General features: G+C 44.3%; 1 protein-coding gene across 2 annotated transcripts in view; it reads left to right on the forward strand.

Annotated features, from left to right (window-relative positions):
- Nucleotides 1–19,956, forward strand: part of KPNB1 (karyopherin subunit beta 1) — a 65,058-nt gene that overhangs the window by 35,514 nt on the left and 9,588 nt on the right. For both annotated transcript variants that reach the window (XM_085875643.1, XM_085875642.1), the window contains exons 18-21: nt 10,652–10,795; nt 12,360–12,465; nt 12,575–12,689; nt 19,321–19,482. In XM_085875643.1, the coding sequence (XP_085731769.1) occupies nt 10,652–10,795; nt 12,360–12,465; nt 12,575–12,689; nt 19,321–19,482 (527 nt within the window). The remainder of the gene's footprint in view (nt 1–10,651; nt 10,796–12,359; nt 12,466–12,574; nt 12,690–19,320; nt 19,483–19,956) is intronic.

Consider the following 19,956-nt stretch of genomic DNA (forward strand, 5'->3'; position numbering starts at 1 on the left):
ACAGGAAAAACAAAACAAAACTGCAGCCTCAAACAAATGGTTACATTTTGCTAGCTCTTTATTTTTGTTTTTGAGGTTAAAAAAAAAAAAATTCCCAAAGAAACTTATCTATAGACGAGCATATTGAAAATGAGGTGTTCCCTCATTGCATGACACAAGAGGTGTGCTGTAACTTGAAACTGAAATGCAAGGCTTGTATGGAGATCGATGCACTAGTTCTAGCTCTTCTACGAACCTCGACTATGTTTACAAAAAAAAAAAAATTCCTTCATGTGAAAGAGAAACGAAGTTCAGGTGAGTGTGCTGAGCCTGTATATTTAGGGTTTGACAAGGAGGTGGTTCCTGCAAGACACAAATGGGCATACATTTTGTCTTTGAATTGCAGTATCGCCCATACTTTACAGGGCTCTCCGTTTCTTTGTGAAATACCTGTGTGCTGAATAAAAAGTTGGGGTATGGGGGCCGCTGAGGCCCCCATCTGCTGGAGCTATCTCATGCTCCCTCGTGCATTCTCAGCCATTTTTTGATATATATATATATGGGTGAAAATTGGGAAATGTTGTGCTGTATGGACATTGAATTGAAATCATTTCACTCGATCAAGTATGAATCATTGTCAAATTGTTTATGCCATTAAATTACTTTCTCGAGCAAATTTGTAATTTATTCTACATACTCACCACATTCCAGTATTGTCACAAAACACCATGGATTCGTTTACACCACCACAGATGATTTTTCACAAGGATTACAAAGAAATGATGCGCAGGAGGAGGCCATTCGGCCCATCATGCCTGCGCCACACCAATTCCAGATTAAATCAATCCGTCGATACCCCTTCCCTTCGTGTGCAGTCTTTTGGCTGCTACACTGGTACTCATTTGGCCAACCTCGGAAGGGTGACAGGCTGTCAACCCCCCTGGTGTTAATTCAGCGCCAACGGAGCTTGAACTCAGGACCCTCGGATCCCAAGCAACCACCCGAACTGCTAAGCCAACACCAGATCAAGTTATTACATTTTACGAGCCGCACCTCTGAAACCGCACCATGGTGCTGAGATCATCAGCCTCTTGATTTAATGAAGTTCCCCCCCCCCTCTCAATTTCAGGTTATTGTTGTTTGTATACATCAACAAAGCATTACCATTCTATTTAGCAGAATGGCTGTTCCTTTTTGTTTTTTTTCTTGAAAATTTGACATCCAAATTTCGCATTTTCGGGAATATATATTTTTACAGCGCGTGCGCTGTATACAATTGCACCGAGTTTGAAATGTCCCCGGCGTCGTCTACCACGTCTCCGGTGGGTCTGGTGCCCCCCCCCCCCCCCCACGTTCCTCAAGACAGCCAATGACAGCCGTCCGGTAGATGCAGTGCGTAACCTCGACGGAAATGGCGACAATTGACGGAAATACCCGAGTATTTCAATGGAAATATCTGAAACTAATGTGTTATATATGTGAAAACCATTGAATTTATTGCTTGACGGAAAAAAAAAAAAACGAAGAAACTCTCCCCTCTCATGTACAAATGAACGAAAGACGTCATTTCTGTCCACCATGGCATTTCGCGCCGAACGCAGAAAGCCAAGTTCTTCTTATGCCATCATTCTCTTTAATATTAGCCATAAACAAGTGTTTCGTCGTGCATTCGTAGTTGAAATTTACTTACAACAAGAACGAAAAAATAATCTCCTCAAATTCAACAAGAACGAAAAAAACCCCAAAAACATCACGTGCAGGACAAGACCAATCGAGCTGAAGGAAACGATACTGTAACTGCACTGCTCCTGATTGGTCAAAGGACACCACGTGTGTTGTGTGGGCGGTGTTATGCACGAGGATTCCAGGCTAAGTTCTTCTTGTGCCATCATTCTCTTTAATATTAGCCATAAACAAATGTTTCGTCATGCATTAGTAGTTGAAATATACTTACAATCATTCTTTTGCGGCCTCCTGCCACGCTGTATCGAACGATTTCATTCCTTCTGTTATATATATATATATATATATATATATATATATATATATATATATATATATATATATATATATATATATATATATATATATATATATATATATATATATATATATATATATATATATATATATATATATATATATATATATATATATATATATATATATATATATATATATATATATATATATATATATATATATATATATATACACACACACACATGTGCTTATCACAATAATAACAAGATTTTTACATTTCAAATATTAAGTACGCTTTTGAATTGTTTTTCAACTGAAAAAGCATAAATTGCATATTTTAACATGAATGTACTCATTTGATTCACCACACACGCTGTATTGAAGGATTTCACTTGTTTTTGTATACATTGTCGAGGCTCGTATGAGAGCTAACACACAACAAACAAGGAGGGGGGGGGGCAGGAGGGTGAAAGACAAAACAGTGGGGAACAGAGACATGAAGAGATCTGTGGAAGGGAGAGGGATGGGGTGGGGAATATGGGGTATAAAAGATGGACACCACCGGGACTTACAGGAAGGAAAGCAGGGAATTTGACTGAAGGAGGTGGGGTTGGGGTGGGTTAACAGGGGTAGAAAAGATCAAGGTTTTGGATGGTGGTGAACAGCTGAATTGAAGGCCTGGAGGTTGGAATGGAATTGAAGAGAGTATGGGAGTTTATTCCAAAGGTGGGGAAAAAGAGGAATGAAAGAGTGAAGGTGAGCAGTGATTCGTGATTTTGGTAGCTTTACCAGAAGGGGGTTGATGGCGCACCTTGAGTGCCCTGTGGAAATACAGTGGGGACATCTCGCAGATAGAGTTGGGGGTTTGGGGGGGGGGCAGACCGGAGAGGAGATGGTAGAAGACAAAAAGACCACCGACCTGCCTGTGGTGAGAGAGTGAGAGGCCCAAAGACTCAGCCTCATCACGGGAGATACCAATGATCCGAAATGCCTTGGTTTCCACAGCGTGAAGCCGAGATAGGTGAGAGGCAAGAGCACCAGCCCAGAGGGGAGAGGAGTACTTCCAGGTTGCGAACGAAAGTTTTGTCTGTGGTCAGGAGCTCAGGTGGGCCGAGGAAGGACTTTGCACGATGGAGGATTCCCAGTCGCCGACTGGCTTTGGGGGCCAGGTCGGCTTTTGTCGGAAAGATCATGGCAGATAGTGAGACCCAGAAGCTTGAACGAAAGGACTTCTTCCAGAGGATTGTTGAGAAAGTAGATGGGAAGGGGGGAGGTTCTTAACGGTCCTTTCTGAGAGACATCGTGAGAGTCTGAGATTTCAGTGTGTGTCAGGATTGAAAGACATGTTTCACATGTTGGACCAGTTTGTGATTTTATCCAAATCTGCAGAGAGCAAAGAAGTTGCTTTGCAGATCTGCAGAAGAAAGAAAATACCTTTGGGTTCAGTCGCTATTGTTGCCACCAAGTGTTCATTTTCTCTTGCGGTCACAGATGGGGGATTTTACCCTTGGAGCTAAACTCATTTGTTGAGTGAGCTTCATTACCCTCGCCGAAGGATTCGGAGAGGGTATTGCATTTGAGTCCTGTTTGTCTGTCTGTCTGTCCGCAAAGAACTTTTGTGTTTTTCTCCACAACCGCTTGTGAGATTGAGACTAAATTTTCCCCAGTGGTGCGACTACTAAAGTATAATGTTTCAATGATAATTATGACGTCATCGGTCATGTGGTGTGGCAGTCATACTGGGAAAATGGAAAAACTTTGGACCTCTGTATCTCTGAAACCGCACCAAGGAAATAACCGAAACTTGGCACACAGCAAGTACTCCTCATGGGGAATGAGTGTGATTTGTTTTTTTTTTAAATGACGTCATAGCTGCCTTCGTTATGACGTCATAATTGCATATGGAGAACGCCACATCCATTGGTATGAAAATTTTTGAGGGTCATCTCGGGATAAAATGGTCCACAGGAAAAAAAAAAATCATGACGTCATTTGGCAGCCATATTGTTTTTAACAAAAAATTTTTTTAAAAACCTTCAAAAATCTTCTCTGAAGTGGCTCAACACATCAAGGAGAAACTTTACACATATGACAGCCTGTCCATGAGGAATAAAAGGTTCACATATATGATGTCATTGGTCACAGTTTGGCAGCCATATTAGATTTACCTGAAAACCTATAAAAAAAATACACCACTTAAAAGAAGTCCTGGCGAGTGTTTGCAATCTGAGATTTCTCTTTTTCCTTTTTATTTGTTCATGGAAGATGAACCTAGAGCACTTGTAACGTGGCTGCTTACTCGAACTAAACTTGATGAAAACAGCTTTAAAAATAAAAATAACATGTAAAATTTATTAATTGGTGTTCTTCATACTCGTAACGAGGGTTTTTTGAAAATTAGATGACAAAAGCTCAAATGGTTAAAAGAATACAAAAAAACCACGGAAGCGATTATATTATTCAATAAAATAAATAAATCCGTCATCTTGCACATTGATCAGGGCTAATAAGACCTATTTATAGTAACTGTGACTGAGCCAATTATCAATTGGTGTTCTCGATATTCTCATAATAAGCTGACCATTTGATGACAAAAACTCAAATATTAAAAATATTAGCTCTGGACACACACACACACACACACACACACACACACACACACACACACACACACACACACACACACACACACACACACACGATTGTTAAACCCTGGGTGTGTTCTGTTGAAGTGCTTGCTTTGAATCAAGCAAGCTGCTTGTTAACGGAACGCATCCTTTTTCTCCCGCTGCACGGAAAACGAGATAATTAGTGTGCAATCTGACATGACAATAATCGGGAGAAGTGATAAAACACACTACTTTGTAGTATTTCATCCAATTACGTTTACAAAACGGTAAAATGGGATTCTTTTTTGGTTAATATGTTTACAAAAATAGCCGGCTGAACTGCTTTAAACAGGTGTACGGATTCCGCCGGCCAGCTGACCTTTATGGAGAGCCTTGACTTTACAATGGCTGTGTACATCTTTTCTGTTGGGTGTTCATGTGAGTAGGACTATAATGTGTTCATAACAGCTGTGATTGAAGGTGGCTTCGTCATTTTATTGTGTTGTTGCTTGGACATCAGCCTCTTTACAGGTCACCCACCATCACTCCTGATAACTCCTGCCACAGGTTGGGGTCAGAATTCAAAGATTTCCAAACTGAAGCATTTCTTCACAGTTCTGTGTGGAGCGTTGGCCGCAAGCCTGTGAACCCTCGTGGCTATTCCAATGCCATCTTTCAAATAAGTTGCTATAATTAAACTATCGACGGAGTCTGAATTTTCATGTGGTGTCACGAGGCAAGTCATCGCTTAAATATATAAATACATTATTATTGCACAGACACGATAATACGGCACTAGAAATTACCCTGTACCCCATTTTCCTCTGGGTGCACAATGCACGTTTGCTCGAACAATAAGGCGGAGGTTTGAAGAATGCAGCAGCGTTGGGTGGGCCCGCAACCACAGGTCACTTGGCAAGCTGGAAACGGAGGCCGAGACAGAAGGTCATCATTGTGAAAGGATCTGCAACTGAAAGGAACTATGGCTTGGAGGATGGAACTGCAAAATAGCCAAGGAACACACTGCCAGTGCAAAAACCACTTGCATGTGCTTCATCCTCTTTCCAGTCATTCTCTGGTTCTGCTCTTGGAACTGGATTTTTTTTTCCAATCCCTGCCCCGAGACCTTCCACCAGGCGCTGTCTGGGGTATTCCACCAATCATCTTCCCAGCAATGATTGCATTTCTGCCTCTTGTGCTTTGACAGACAGGTCAGGTAGGGGAGCATGTGCCAGAGCATGGCATCGCTGCGTCCACTTTCTGCTGGTAATCCAGGGGCCTCTGTCTGGCCACCCCCCAGGCAGATGCCTGGCCCATCCCCATCTCCTTGAGATGCTGATCAATCTGCTGCAACCACGAGGCACGTGGTCGGCCCATTGGCCGACTCCACTCACGAGGCTTCCTCGTTGAGATAATCTGGTGAGCAGGATTAGCATCAAGAAAACGAGCCACATGTCCATTCAGCCGCAGCTGACGCTCGTAGACTATGAAGGTAACAAATTTCATTTGAGTCTCTCTCAGCAACCGCTCATTGGATACAGTTCGACGAGCGATAGCCAAGGATTCTCCGAAGAGACCTGGTACCAAAGGAATTAAGTCTCTGTCTCAATTCCCTGATCAGAGTCCAGGTCTCACATCTGGAGAGCAAGACTGGAAGCACCAAGGACCTGAAGACTCGGACTTTCGTCCTGAACAGATACCGACATCGCCACACCCCATGATCCAGTGAATCCATGACTTCGCAGGCCTGACCCAGACATCTATTGACCTCTGGCTCACAGCTGGCAAAGACATGAATATCATTGCCAAGGTAAGTGAATCTCTCCATGACCTCCACTTCCTCGCCACAAATGGATGCAGACAAGATAGCAGCGTCCAAGATGTCATTGAAAGCCTGGATCTTAGTTTTAACCCAGGAAACCTGTAATCCCAGCGGCTCCGACTCCTCATTCAGCACTTTGAGGGCCCCCAAAAGGATATCCAGATTCTCCGCAAAGATGACGACATCTGCGAAATCAAGGTCGGATTTCTTGACATTCCCAAACAACGCATCACAGCTTGGACTTTCCGACATCCTCCCCTGAATCCAGTCCATACAAGTGCTGAAAAGTGTGGTGGTCAGTGCACACCCCTGATGAAACCCAGTAACAACTGGAAATACGTTGGAGATGGTATCACCACATCTCACAGCACTCTCAATTCCAGAGTACAGTTCAGACATCATATCGATCAGCTTTGGTGGCACCCCATGAAGACCAAGAATCCTCCAGAGGGCATCCTTATTCACTGAATCAAACACTTTGCAGAGATCAACATAGGCTGCAAGCAGCCCCTGCCAAAACTCTCGTCTGCATTTGGTGAGGATCCGAAGGGCAAGGATACGGTCAATCATTGACCTCTTTGTTGTAAAGACTGACTGCTCTGGGTGCTTGTGCTAAAGCAGATGGTGGCAAACCCTATCAAGAATCATCTGAGCAAAGACCTTGCCCAGCACTGAGACCAGCGTCATCCCTTGGTAGTTGTAGCAGTCCTGGTGGTCACCCTTCCCTTCCCTTTCCAAAGAGTGACAACAATGCCCTCTTCCAGTCAGTTGGGATGATGCCTGTGTTCCAAGCAGAGCACAGAACTGCATGCAACAACACGAGTGCAGCATTTCCACCAGCCTTGAGAAGTTTAGCATGGATGCCACAGATCCCTGGAGCTTTACCCCATTTCAACCGGTTCACCGCAGCCTGTGTTTCCACAAGCGAAGGTGGACCACAGTTGATTGGAGTGTCAGCAACAGGGATTGTAACACCCCTGATGTCCAACTCGACAGCTGGTGGATCAGCCTGGTACAAACGCTCAAAGTACCCGGCCCAGCGGGCCTTCACTTCAGACTCCTCTGTCAAGAGCCTACCACCCTCTGCTCTAACTGCAGTACACCAAGGGATGGGTTTGGATGAACGCAATGCGCAAATTCCCCTGTAAGCAGGACGAGAATCCCTTGACCACAGGTGATGCTCTACCCCTTCACAGATTCCTCGCACATAGGCCTCCTTGTCCACCCTTGGCACACGTACAGTTTTATGCCTCAGCTCCCTGAACAGCTCAGCTCTGCCATTAAGCCTGGCCCTGCAACTGGTCAGTGGTGTCCAGTGTCCCTTGAGAGACAAAATTCTTCTTTGCCCGACGGGGAGTTCCTAGACATCCACCGGCAACGTCAAAGATGGTGGTCTTGAAGGCACTCTGCAACTCTTCAGGACCTCCCAAAGCACCCAGAGTCCTCAAATCTCCACTCAGCCTGTTCGCAAACTCCTCAGCTACCCTCTCATCCTTGAGCTTGCCAACATCCAGCCTCGGCTGGGATGGTACCATTCTCCTGGATTAAAGGTGCAACTTCAGAGTTGCTACAACAAGCCGGTGGTCAGTATTGAGGAACTGAGCACTCCGGTAGACCCTGCAGTTCTGGATCATCCTCCAGCGACCATCAACAAGGACATGGTCAATCTCCTTTGCCATACCACCAGCGTTGAAATACCAAGTCCAGCGATGAGCTTGTGGGTGCTGAAACCATGAACCGGCCACCCTCAGTCCATGACTTCTTGCAAAGTCAAGGAACTTCGTGCTCTTCTGCTTCATAGTTCCTGACCCATGGGTACCAACACACGTCTCATGACCATCCCTTTCAGTTCCAGTCGATGCATTGAAATCCCCCAAGACTAGAAATGTATCTCGTTTGGGGCACTGATCGACCACAGACTCGAGCGTGGCGTAGAATGCATCCTTCACGGTGAGATCACTCACCTCAGCCGGAGCATAAACAGAGACCAGGGAAATGACACCGAAGGAGTGACAAATCCTCAGTCTCATACGCTCGTTGACCAGTGTTACCTCAATTATCATTGGAGTCAGCTTATTGGACACAGCTATAGCAACTCCTTGGGAATGGTAACCATCAGAGCGACCAGACCAATAGTAGGTGTAACCACCCACCATGATCTCGCCGCAATCCGGTCACCGAATCTCGGAGAGTGCTGCAATACCGATGTCCCAACGCTTGAGTTCAGATGATAACAGAGACGGGTGATCATCCTCTCTTTGGGATAGGACATTCCAGGCACCTACCTGAATGGACCGCCTCAGGTTAACCCCCAAGGAGACCGCCGTCTGGTGGACGACACCTATGTATTTTGCTTATGACGACATCTGGGTGTTTTCAAATGTATTTTGCTTTGAAACTCGCAAAGAGAAACAATAGTCTTTGTAAAGCACACCCAGTTCATCTATATATTACTAAAACTCTCATCGGATGTCTGTATGTATGTTCCCAAAATACAGCCAAAACGGTACACCATCGCGCAAAAATTTTAGCACCGCCTTGCTCACCGTTCTCCTGTTTCGTTTCGTTTCGTTTATCTGTGTCGGATCATGTTGTATCAAGTTATCTGTGTCGTATGTAGTTTCAAGATATTATGCAGTATCAAGTTTCGTTCAAATCGTGCAACGAAAAAATTATTAAAAAAATCAATTCCCGATTCAGTCAAGTACTCTTCGGGAGAATTTGATCAATTCAAACAACCTCAATGGTATAGTTCGCTGGAGCTATCTTTTTTTTTTTTGAAATGATATTTTTTCATCAACTGCTGTCACAACGGTGTGACAGCACAACAGAAACCCAATGGGTTCATGGTGGGTCGTTTGATGTACAATAAAAATTGCTTTCGAAATTGTCACGATTACAAAGGAAAATGTAATCGCTCGTATGCTACTGAGGTTAAAAGTTAAAACCTCCACCAGTCATAATCATAAGATATGGGATGAAACTTTGTCACCACGGCACTCGTAACCAAGCAAGTCAGCGTGCACACACAACCACGGAGAGTCTCTTTACAGATCCAAATCTACCCATTTCAATAAATAGAGGGGGTGGGGGGCATGGGCAATTTTATTCCAAATTTTTTGATTTATTTGGCAGAGGAAAAGGCTTCCTCACTCAATGATGAGACCTTACCCTATGGTGATATGGAACATGAGGTGGTGTCGGTCACCAGCACCTCAAGGTAAAATATTCAGGGGCTAACGGCCATGCCTACCTGCTAAGAGAACCTTGCTAAAAAGGACTGGCAAAGATTCAATCGAGGAAGGAGTACATTTATCGAATGATTGACCAGATCTAACCAAAATGGCAAATTCATCGAACAGGACAGCAAAATAATCAGGTGGCACAGAAATGGTTGGCATGGTCCTGGACTTGTTACAGAAATTACCTTCGCTACTGAAGGTGGATGGTGGTGATGTTTTCACCCCCGTTTGTCTGTGAGCAGGATCTCAAAAAGTTATGGACGGATTCTAACGAAACTTCGTTGGACGGGTTGGGTAAGTGACCAGGCCAAATTGATTACATTTTGGTTCAGGTCTGGATGCAGATCCGGCCTATCAGTGGGATAAATAATGTAAACTTTTCAGTCTGGCAGAGGTATGTGCTCTACTGAGTACCGTTCTCGTTACCTCCGCCACCGAAGGTCAAGGAGGTTGTTTTCTCACCCCTATGTCTGTCTGTCTTGTGTGCAAGATATCTCAAAATGTGGATGGATCCGGATGAAATTTGGTGGGCAGTTTGGGTGTGTAACAAGGACAAACTGATTTGATTTTGGTGAAGATCCGGATCCGGATACAAGAATTATTTTATTTTTAAAGTGATTCTTCTTCATCCTCCAACTGCCTCCCCCTTCTTCCACATCTTCCTGCTCCCCATCTTTCTCCCACTGTTCCACATCCTCCACCTTTCACAGCTGGCTCATCCTCTTCCTTCACCTGTGAAGTGATGGAAGAGGACTCGTATGTTTTGTCAAATTATCTTGATTGCATTAAATGGATTCAGAAATGACAAAGTTGTCGTAGAACTTGACTGCTGTTGCTTTGTAATGCAAAACTGTCACAGTGGCCTCTTGAGAAAGGATACAAAATAACCTTAAGAAAACAAGAGATTGTTCGCACCAAGTCTTTCTCAAGACTGCGCAGAGTTTGTATTCTATGAATACCATCTGGTTTTTTTTTTGGATCTGTTAATTCTCCATCCTTGATTGTTTTGTTTGTAGGATGAGAATGTTCATCGCTCTGTGAAGCCACACATCCTTTCTGTGTTTGGAGATATCTGCCTTGCTGTTGGTGGAGAGTTCAAGAAGTATCTTCCCCTCGTCATGGATACTTTGCAGCAGGCTTCACAGGCCCAAGTTGACAAAGTAAATTGTTTGGGTGGGAGTTGTGTAAGTGGGTGTGTGGTGGTATTCATTGATTTCAATGTTGTCGTTAAAATTTGACACAACCTTTGTGCTGACAATTGCATGATAAACTCTGGGTGAGGAGCATTTTAATTTTCATTATGCATCCCAGGATTAAAAAAAATAATTTTTAACAAATGCTTGGCTTTGTTCAAGTATCCTCTTGATACTTAATATGAATATCCTCTGCATATTTCATTGTGAATAGTGTCTTATTAGAAGTGTAATTGCTTTCTGTGTTTTTGTAGGAAGCGATGAACTGCACAATTACTTGGTCATTTTCATTGCATGTGATTTGAAGGAAGTTTTGATTAAGTGTGAAAACTTTGCTCATGAACAATCGCACATCAATCCCTGAAAATTGCATGCTGATAATTAATTTTAAAATATACACTTTTATTCTTTTTTTTCCCCTTTTTTAACCTCACGCACGCAAAGCAAAAAGCAGTGGTTAAGCATTTGGTTCACCTTGTTTGTCTTTTTGTCTGTCCGTCCATCTACAAACGGCGGTTTATGATTGAGGAACAACTTGAATGTTATATTTTGAACACAAACCTGGAGTTTAGCAGTACTTTGGCTTTGAATTTATCAATCTGCCTATGAGCAGGATATCTTAAAGTTATGGAAGGATTCGGACGAAACTTGGTGGGGACAGGTTGGGTGTGTGTGTGAGAATAAATTAATTTGATTAAGATCTGGATCTGGATGAAAAAAAACAAAAACTTTTTTTATTTAGTGATTCTTCACCATCGAGAGATGGGGCCAAAAAGATATACAACACTATGTCTCAAAAGGTTATGGATGGATTTGAATGAAACATGGTGGATGAGTTCATTTTGTGACTAGAGCAAGCCGATTATATTTTGGTTCCGCTGGATCTTGATCCGGACTTCATCGGTGGGATACAATACGTAAACTGTTCTGCCTGGCAGAGGTGTATGCTCTACAGAGTGCCGTTCTTGTTGTAAAATAAAATCTTGTCGAAACCCACTATCTTTTACTTGTATTTGAAATTGTCATCTTATAGATTTTAAATGTGTCACTTGTTCCATAATTGAATGTGGAACTCCTGTATCCCCTCATCGTTTTTGGCATTTTGTCAATTGTTTCACACACTTTGATTCCTTCATCCTAATTATATTGACATCTAGAATATAGAGTTGAAAGCAATCTACAGTAATCTCTCAATTTTACAAGCTTGTATACTAGAAATTTTGACACCAAAAATTTGATTTCCGACTACAAAACATGACATTGCAAGCTTTTGCTCAACTTCAGTCAACTGTATCTTTATCTCTTTTGCATCTTTGTCCTCTTTGGTGCAACGCACATTAAATTAATTTCTGGAATTGTCTACTTCAGCACGTCTTATTTGGGTATCCTTGCCTCTTGAACGCCAGCATTTCCTACAATTTAAATAACTTGCTTTTTGGCCAAGTTGAGTTTCCTTGCTTGGCCTGTCATCGTTTTATCTGATTTGCATGCTCTTGGTTTGAAGCTTGCTGTGTATGCCACACTTTTGCAGACAGATTATGACATGGTTGATTACCTGAACGAGCTGCGTGAAGGATGCCTCGAAGCTTACACTGGCATTGTGCAGGGACTCAAGGGGGACAAGGAGAACGTGCACCGTGAGTGGTCCGGATTGTACGGCAGTGGTGGTTTTTACTTTGCAACAAAGAAACCGAGTCCTGCAAGTATAGACTGAACACCTTCGTGCAATTTTGCCTGTGTGTGCAGCTGACGTGTTGTTGGTGCAGCCTCGGGTTGAATTCATCCTGTCATTTATTGATCACATTGCACAGGACGAAGACCGCACAGATACGGTTGTTGCTTGCTGTGCAGGTCTGATCGGGTAAGTTTGTCGTTTACTGCCTCCAAAAGTTTTCGAAAATTATCGCACTTTTGGAGGTCAAGATGATCAGTCTGTTTATCTTGTGTATGGATTCAAGCAGACCTGCATGGGGTGTAGCAAATGGATGGTGTACATTTTAACATGAAACATAGAAAATACACAACTTTCAAAAAGACTTAATCTGCTCCAGAATGCTCAGTGCACATGCGCAGAAACACCCAGCAACCCCACCAGGGCGGCCGGACATATACCGTGCGTACCAGACATGGTTCGTCACCTGAAATGGCTCACAAAGCTTCTGAAAGAAGCCGAAAATGCTTGGAAACTTACCTGTGAAAAGGGCGTGTGCCTCTGCACAATGAAAGATCTGGAGAACTTCCTGATCAACTCGTCGAAGAAGTTGATGTCTTGCAGCCCGCACTGGAAAAACTCCCGATGATGTGGGCCCTTGCAAAGTCTGCGAGTCTGGTGTTAGCTCAGTGGTTAGGGTGGCGGCTTGGGATCCTCGGGTCCTGAGTTCAAGCCCCGTCGGCCGCTGAATTGATACACCAGGGGGTTGACTCAGCCTGTCATCCTTCCGAGGTCGGTGAAATGAGTACAAGTTCCAGTGTGTGGAGTACAAGTTCCAGTGTGTGTACTGGTAGAGGGGCACTGCATCAGCGACAGTCGCGCTTCAAGAATGATCGCTATTCCGGCAGCTAAGCTGCCATACGACCACCACCACCAAAGTCGGCGGACCAGTGCCATTATAATGTATAGATTTTGTTCGGTTCCGTGGTCGCAGGAGAAATTGTACCAGATTTTTGCATCGATTGCTAAAAGGAGAAGTGTGTGTGTGTGTGTGTGTGTGTGTGTGTGTGTGTGTGTGTGTGTGTGTGTGTGTGTGTGTGTGTGTGTGTGTGTGTGTGTGTGTGTTTGAGTTTGAGTTTGAGTTCGAGTTTGAGTTTGAGTGAGTTTTCCAAATATTTCCGTGAGTCTGATTTGCATTCAGAAACAGAACAATTATGTTTCACCATTTTGAAATTGCCACTTGTTCATGTTGATGTTGCGTGGCAATTATGATCCTTTGCAACTTCAGATGTCTCATTCGCTGGTCGATGACGTGACACCCAAGAGCATGGAACTGCTCAGACCAAGCAAGTCTAGTAATTTCTACAAATGGATCCAGACTGTATCGCATTCGGCACTTGTTTTTGGTGTTGATTGGGAAAGTAACTTTGCTATTTGAGACTACATAGTTGTACTACATTGAACTACTTTGGTGATAAATTAATTGATCTTGGTTGTTGCTGCGGTGGTAAACTTCTGATTCAATTTATTTTATTTTTTTGGGGTGGGGGGGGGGGGTTCCAGCAGCCTTTAAAACTGTTTTTTTGTTTTGTTTGTATTTGTATACCATGTTGAGGCTTGTGTAAGATCTAATACACAGAAACATATAACAAGGCAGGAGACAAGAGGGGTGGGAGAAGGAAGCACAAAATAGTGAGGAACAGACAATAGGAGATCTGTGGAAGGGAGAGGGATGGGGTGGGGAAAACGGGGTAAACAAGATGGTACGACGGGGACTTTCCGGAAGGAAAATGGGTAATTTGAAGGAGGTGTGTTTGGGGGTGGATTAACGGGTAGCAAAGATCAAGATTTTGGATGGTGGTGAACAGCTGTTTTGAAGACCTGGAGGGAAGAGTGGGAGTTTGTTCCAGAGGCAGGAAAAAAGAGGAATGAAAGAGTGAAGGTGAGCAGTGATTCTTGATGTTGGCAGTTTCACCAGAAGAGGGTTTTTGACGGACATTGTGCGCCCTGCAGAAATACAGGGGGGACAGATCACAGAGCAGGTTGGAGTGGGGGGAGGGGGGCAAGGCCAAAAAGGAGACTCCAGAAGGCAGAAGGACCATTGACCTGCCTCCGGTGAGAAAGTGAGACCCAAAGACTCTGCTTCATCGTGGGAGATACCAATGATCCTAAAAGCCTTGGTTTCCACGGCGTGAAGTCGAGTGAGGTGTGAGGCAGGAGCACCACCCCGGAGGGGAGAGCAGTACTCCAGGCTGTGGATGAAAGTTTTGTGAGTGGTTCGAAGCTCAGGTGTGCCAAGGAAGGACTTTGCATGATGGAGGATGCCCAGTCAGCGACTGGCTTTGGAGGCCAGTTGGGAGATGTGACTTTCCAGGAAAGATTGTTGCAGATAGTGAGGCCCAAAAGCTTGAATGAAGGGACTTCTTCAAGTGGATTGTTGAAAAAGTAAATGGGTGGGGGGGGGGGTTCCAGACGGTCCTTTCAGAGAGACATCGTGAGGGTGTGAGATTTGTCAGGATTGAAAGATGTATTCCAATTGTTTGACCAGTTTTTTATTTTAATCCAGGTTTGCAGAGAGAGAGGAGAGGCTGATTTTTGCCGATCTGACGGATGACAGATGATATGGCAGGGGTTGCAGTCATCACCAGGCATAAAGAGGTTTTTCCAGTGAGTCAGAGACATCATTAATGAAAACCAGAAAAAGCACAGGGCCAAGAACACTGCCTTGAGGAACTCCAGCCTGGACAGGAAGAATAAATGAAAGAATTGCAGCAAGAGACACGTGTTGACTGCGACAGGAGAGGAAATCCGCAAAACATGAGTAGAGATTGCTTTGGACACCATAAGAGTGGTGAGCAGTGCGGGATGCCAGACCATATCGAAAGCTCGTGATACGTCTCGGTAGATGGCTCTGATCTCTTGTTTGGCACGTAGGACCTCCATCCATTTTTGGAAAAGCTGAAGCAGCATATCCAGGGTAGAGTGACCTGGTCTAAATCCAAATTGATGGTCAGAAATCAAGCCATTGGGGAACAGAAAGGATTTGATGTCGGAAACGATGATGGATTTCATGACCTTGCTGATGATTGGGAACAGGCTGATTGGTCTATAGTTGCAGGGATCAGTTTTTGCATGTATTTTATGCAGAGCGGTTATGTTTGCTGACTTCCAAGCAGATGTCAGATGACCTTGAATAAATGAGAGGGTGAATGGAACAGAGGGAAGGGTGAGTAAGAGCAGTAGAGGAGGCTTTCAGACCACGAGGGCTGATGCCGTCTGGACCGTTTGCAGAATCGGAGTCGAGGTTTGACAGCAAGCTCTCCACCTTGTCAGGATAAAAGGACACAGAGTCCTGGAACAGCTGGGTGCGACTGGGTAAGGTGTGTCCAGAAAGCCATGGGTTTGGGACACAATATTTAGAAGCAAACACGGAGTTTAGGCATTCACCCTTTTCACGTGCAGTGTCAGCTGTGCAGTCATTTTAGGAAAGGGAGGGGATGGAGGGGGAACATACACCAGAAACAGACTTCACTGGATGCCCCAAGGATTTAGAGAAGAGAGACAGGTTTGAGAGTTCAAACTTGAGATGAGAAAGATGTTGTTTTCTGGCGCTCCTGAGGGGAGATACACACTTGTTCCGAGCTTTGTGGAACGAAATGAGATTGCCTTCAGTCAGATTTGCCTTCCATGAGGTGAAGGCAAGTTGTTTCAAGCCAACAGCCTCACCACAAGCTTCAGATTACCATCGGCGGGAGGAAGGGTAAGACATCTGACGACGATATGGGATATATATGTTCAATAGAGAGAGCAAAGTTCTTTGAAAACATTCCCAGGATGAATTGATGTTCGTGAGAGTAGAAATGGGAGACCAGTCGAGAAGTTTGGCTCCTTGAAGACCCTGACAGTCGGCCCGAGTGAAATGCCAGACTCGTCGGCGCTGAGGTGGTTCTCCAATAACAGCCAGAGAGATGACCGCTTTAGCAAGCATTTGGTCAGATGAACTGATTGGAGCAGAACAGCAGCATACATTTTCTGGAAACTGGTCAGAATCAAATCCAGAGGAGATGGAGTACCGTTGGTTGAGATCTGGGTCAGGAAGTTGACAGATTGTGTCAGTCCCAATGAGTCGCAGAAGTCTTTTGCTAAAATGCCATGGCAGGTGAGAGGGGTACCCACACTCAGCCAACTGGCATGATGGCAATTGACGTTACCGCATATGAGGAAGAGAGAGTTTGGATGAGAGGATAGAAGTTGGTCCATGTTTTCAGCAAACGAGATGTAAATGGAGTCATCACTGTTTGGTGGACGGTACAACACACAGATAAACAAGAGTTGGGAGTGGAGGGGAAGCTGTCACCAGAGGTATTTCTGGGGGTGTGTGGGAGTGATGGCGGTTCATGGAGAGTGAGGAATCGAGTTTTTGATAGAGAGCAACTTCACCGCCAGGACGAGGCTCAGGTCTATCATACCGGAGGAGGGAGTAACCAGGGAGGAAAACTAATAAGTCAGAGATGTCTTGAAGGAGGAAAGTTTCTGTTAAGCAGATTGTCTGGTTTGACAGGGGCAACCTGTATGGAGAGATCGGTCGGGTTAGAGCGAAGGCCCTGGATGTTTGAGGTCCACACTCTTTCGGAAGAGGGAGGGGAGGAGGCTTTGGGTGCAGGGAAGGGTAGGGAGCGGAGGTGGAGGTAGTGAGTTGGTGACAGATTGCAGAAGAGCAAGGGGATGGGTTGGATGGGGAGGAGGACAAAGGGCAAGGTGGTGAAGGGATGAGTATCATTGGGGAGTAATAAGAGAGGGGCAAAGGGAAGTGGTACAAGAAGGCAGCTTTGTGAGTGGGGGGGAGGGTGATTTGAAAGGGATGGGTGAGGGGGAAAAATTGAGTGAGAAAGGTGTCGGGGAAGCTTGGAGAGGGAAAAGAGGGAGGAGGCGGTTGTTTTCTTGAGAGGGAAGCTTTGAGGAAGAGGGGAGACAGAGTCGGCACGGCTATGGGGTAGAAGGGAGGAGTGGGGAGAGGGGGAGGATGAGACTGGGTAATCGTATGGTAGAGGTGGGAGCGGGTAGGGGGAGGAACAATATTTGAAGTGGTGGGAAGAGGGGAAAATGTGATGAAAGGAAAGAGAGTGGGTGTTAAAAATATTGAGGAGTGTGCTAAATGAGAGTGTGAGACATTTGTTTTGTTGGAACTGAGCCCACGGGTGTTTAAAAAAAAAAAAAAAAACCATGCAGTCTCGGATGGCAGAGGACAGGGTAGAGATGCTAAGATTGGGGGCAGAATGGGAGGAGTAAGGAGTGGGCAGATTTAAGGAGGTGGGATGAATTTGCACTGAAGTTTAAAAAAAAAAATGAACGACTAATAATAGAAGATGAACAAACATTGCAAAATTGAATTTTTAAAATTTGTAGGTTAGAGATTCATTGAAATATATTGGAAGATGGATGGAGTGCAGAATAGTTGGCAGAGTGGAGAAAGGAAGCGTTGTAACAGATGGAATTTCGAGACACCGGAAGAAAGAAAGGTTCAAATGAACACGTTTTTGAAAAAGAAGAACCGGGTGGAAAGGGGAAGTTGAAGCATTGTCAGAGACTTTTTTTTTTTTTGAAGATTCGGGGAGAGGGGGGAAGAGTTTCATCCTGAAGGGATTCACTGCAAACCTTCCCGACCTTTTCTTCAGAGTGGGATTGACAGAGAAGGGGGCAGAGAAGGAAGAACAGTCTGTTTCGAGAGTCTCGTGGTTACATGGAGTACAAGATGAGAAGGAAAAATGTTTTTGTTGTATTTTTAAAAAGAAATTTTAAGACAGGGAACAGAGGGTATAGTTGGGAGGGATTGAAGGAGGGTGGAGGGAAAGTGGAGATAAAATTTGATGGTAATAAGTGGAAAAAACAAATCAGCATGATCGTGCACATAGACAGGAAGACAGGTCGGCCTCAGAGAAACCTGATATGATGAGACCGACAAAAACTCACCAAATAGCACAAGTTTTGAAGCAAAACCGAACTAGGAACACACAGTAAATGTGGAGGCAACAAAATAGCAGTTAAAACGTTACAAACAACGACCGGGAATTTATATTTGAGAAAATCAGCAGAGAGCCCTGGAGAGAACCAAATGTCGCTCAAAAACTGGAACCGGAAGGTCGATGCTTTGTTTTATTTCAATTGAATGATATATTTGAACACTGTGGAACACAAATAAACTTGTTTGCACTTTCACAAACCTAGTTTAGCTTGCAGTACGTGGGCAAATTCTTATGCCGTCTCGGCCAATCAAATTTGCCGTGAACTCCTGAGGGCGGAGTAAGTGAGATTCAAACAAAATGCCGGTGCCTCGCGATGCAACAACAGAGCTTAGTTCGTCCAAAGGACATGTGTGTTTGGTGCTTCATTTTTCTCAAATATCGTTCCAAAATCGTCAGTTTCTCCTCGAAGAGTTGGCAGAAGGTTCAACTCTGGACTTCCTTTTGGCCCCTCGTCCTTGTATGGTTTCCATCACGCCTGTTGTTAAAAGTTCATGAACAAAGCTAATATAGATCGTGCTTGCAAATGCAAAACGAGTTGAAAAGACCCTTCCCACATCCTTTTTCTCAAGGCTGTACAATGTGAGGTGTTCCATGAACTCTCCAGTTCACTTTTGCCATTGTTACAATGGTCGGGGGCTTGCCTCATGTTTGCGAGATGGTGTTTTGTGCGAGACTGGCAATTTGCTAGTTGATGAAAGTTGTAGCGATATTTTTGTTCTGCAATTCTGGGTGAGATGAACAATTTATATGCACTGCTTGTTTTTCTGTTGTTTTAAAGATTTACATATTACATTGACTTCGCCGCTGATTGATTGCAGGGATTTGTGTGCCGCGTTTGGCAAAGAATTGGTGAAGTTGTTGGAAATAAGACCAATGATAGCTGAGCTGCTGACAGAAGGTCGACGCTCCAAGACTAACAAGACAAAGACACTTGCTAACTGGGCCACAAAGGAAGTCCGAAAGCTCAAGAATCAAATTTGGTGAGTTGCTCAAAGAAGAAGCTGTGAAGGCATTTTAAATATATTGCTATGGCCATGGGTCCCGAGTGTATTATGAGGGTGTTAATCCATGTTTGTCCTCGGAAGAGCCGGACCTGGGGCCACCGCTCACAATCAACTTTGTGGTACGGTGGGTTGCTTTAGAACCAGGAACGCCAATCGGTTAGCCACGAGTTCCAGTGCCCACCGTCTAATTTTACGATTCAACTTGAGGTCACGTGGCTTTCTGAATGGGGAGCGTGCCTTTGGCAAAGCACCAATCTTATCTTGATTAGGTCTTGATTAGGGTGGCAGAGAGTTTAACCGCTGATCTGTGCCGACTATGACAGGTTAATTAGTTTGGTAATTACCTCCCAGTCTATCAAGGTTCGGACAATGCTGGATCAATGCAAGGAAAAGGCAAACACGGACAGGTTGGAACGTCAACAAAGGAATTTATGAAGAATGAAAAAATAA

The sequence above is a fragment of the Eptatretus burgeri genome, chromosome 3, assembly GCF_056783735.1.
Source record: "Eptatretus burgeri isolate ZD-2024b chromosome 3, Ebu_testis_v1, whole genome shotgun sequence".
Lineage (NCBI taxonomy): Eukaryota > Metazoa > Chordata > Myxini > Myxiniformes > Myxinidae > Eptatretus > Eptatretus burgeri.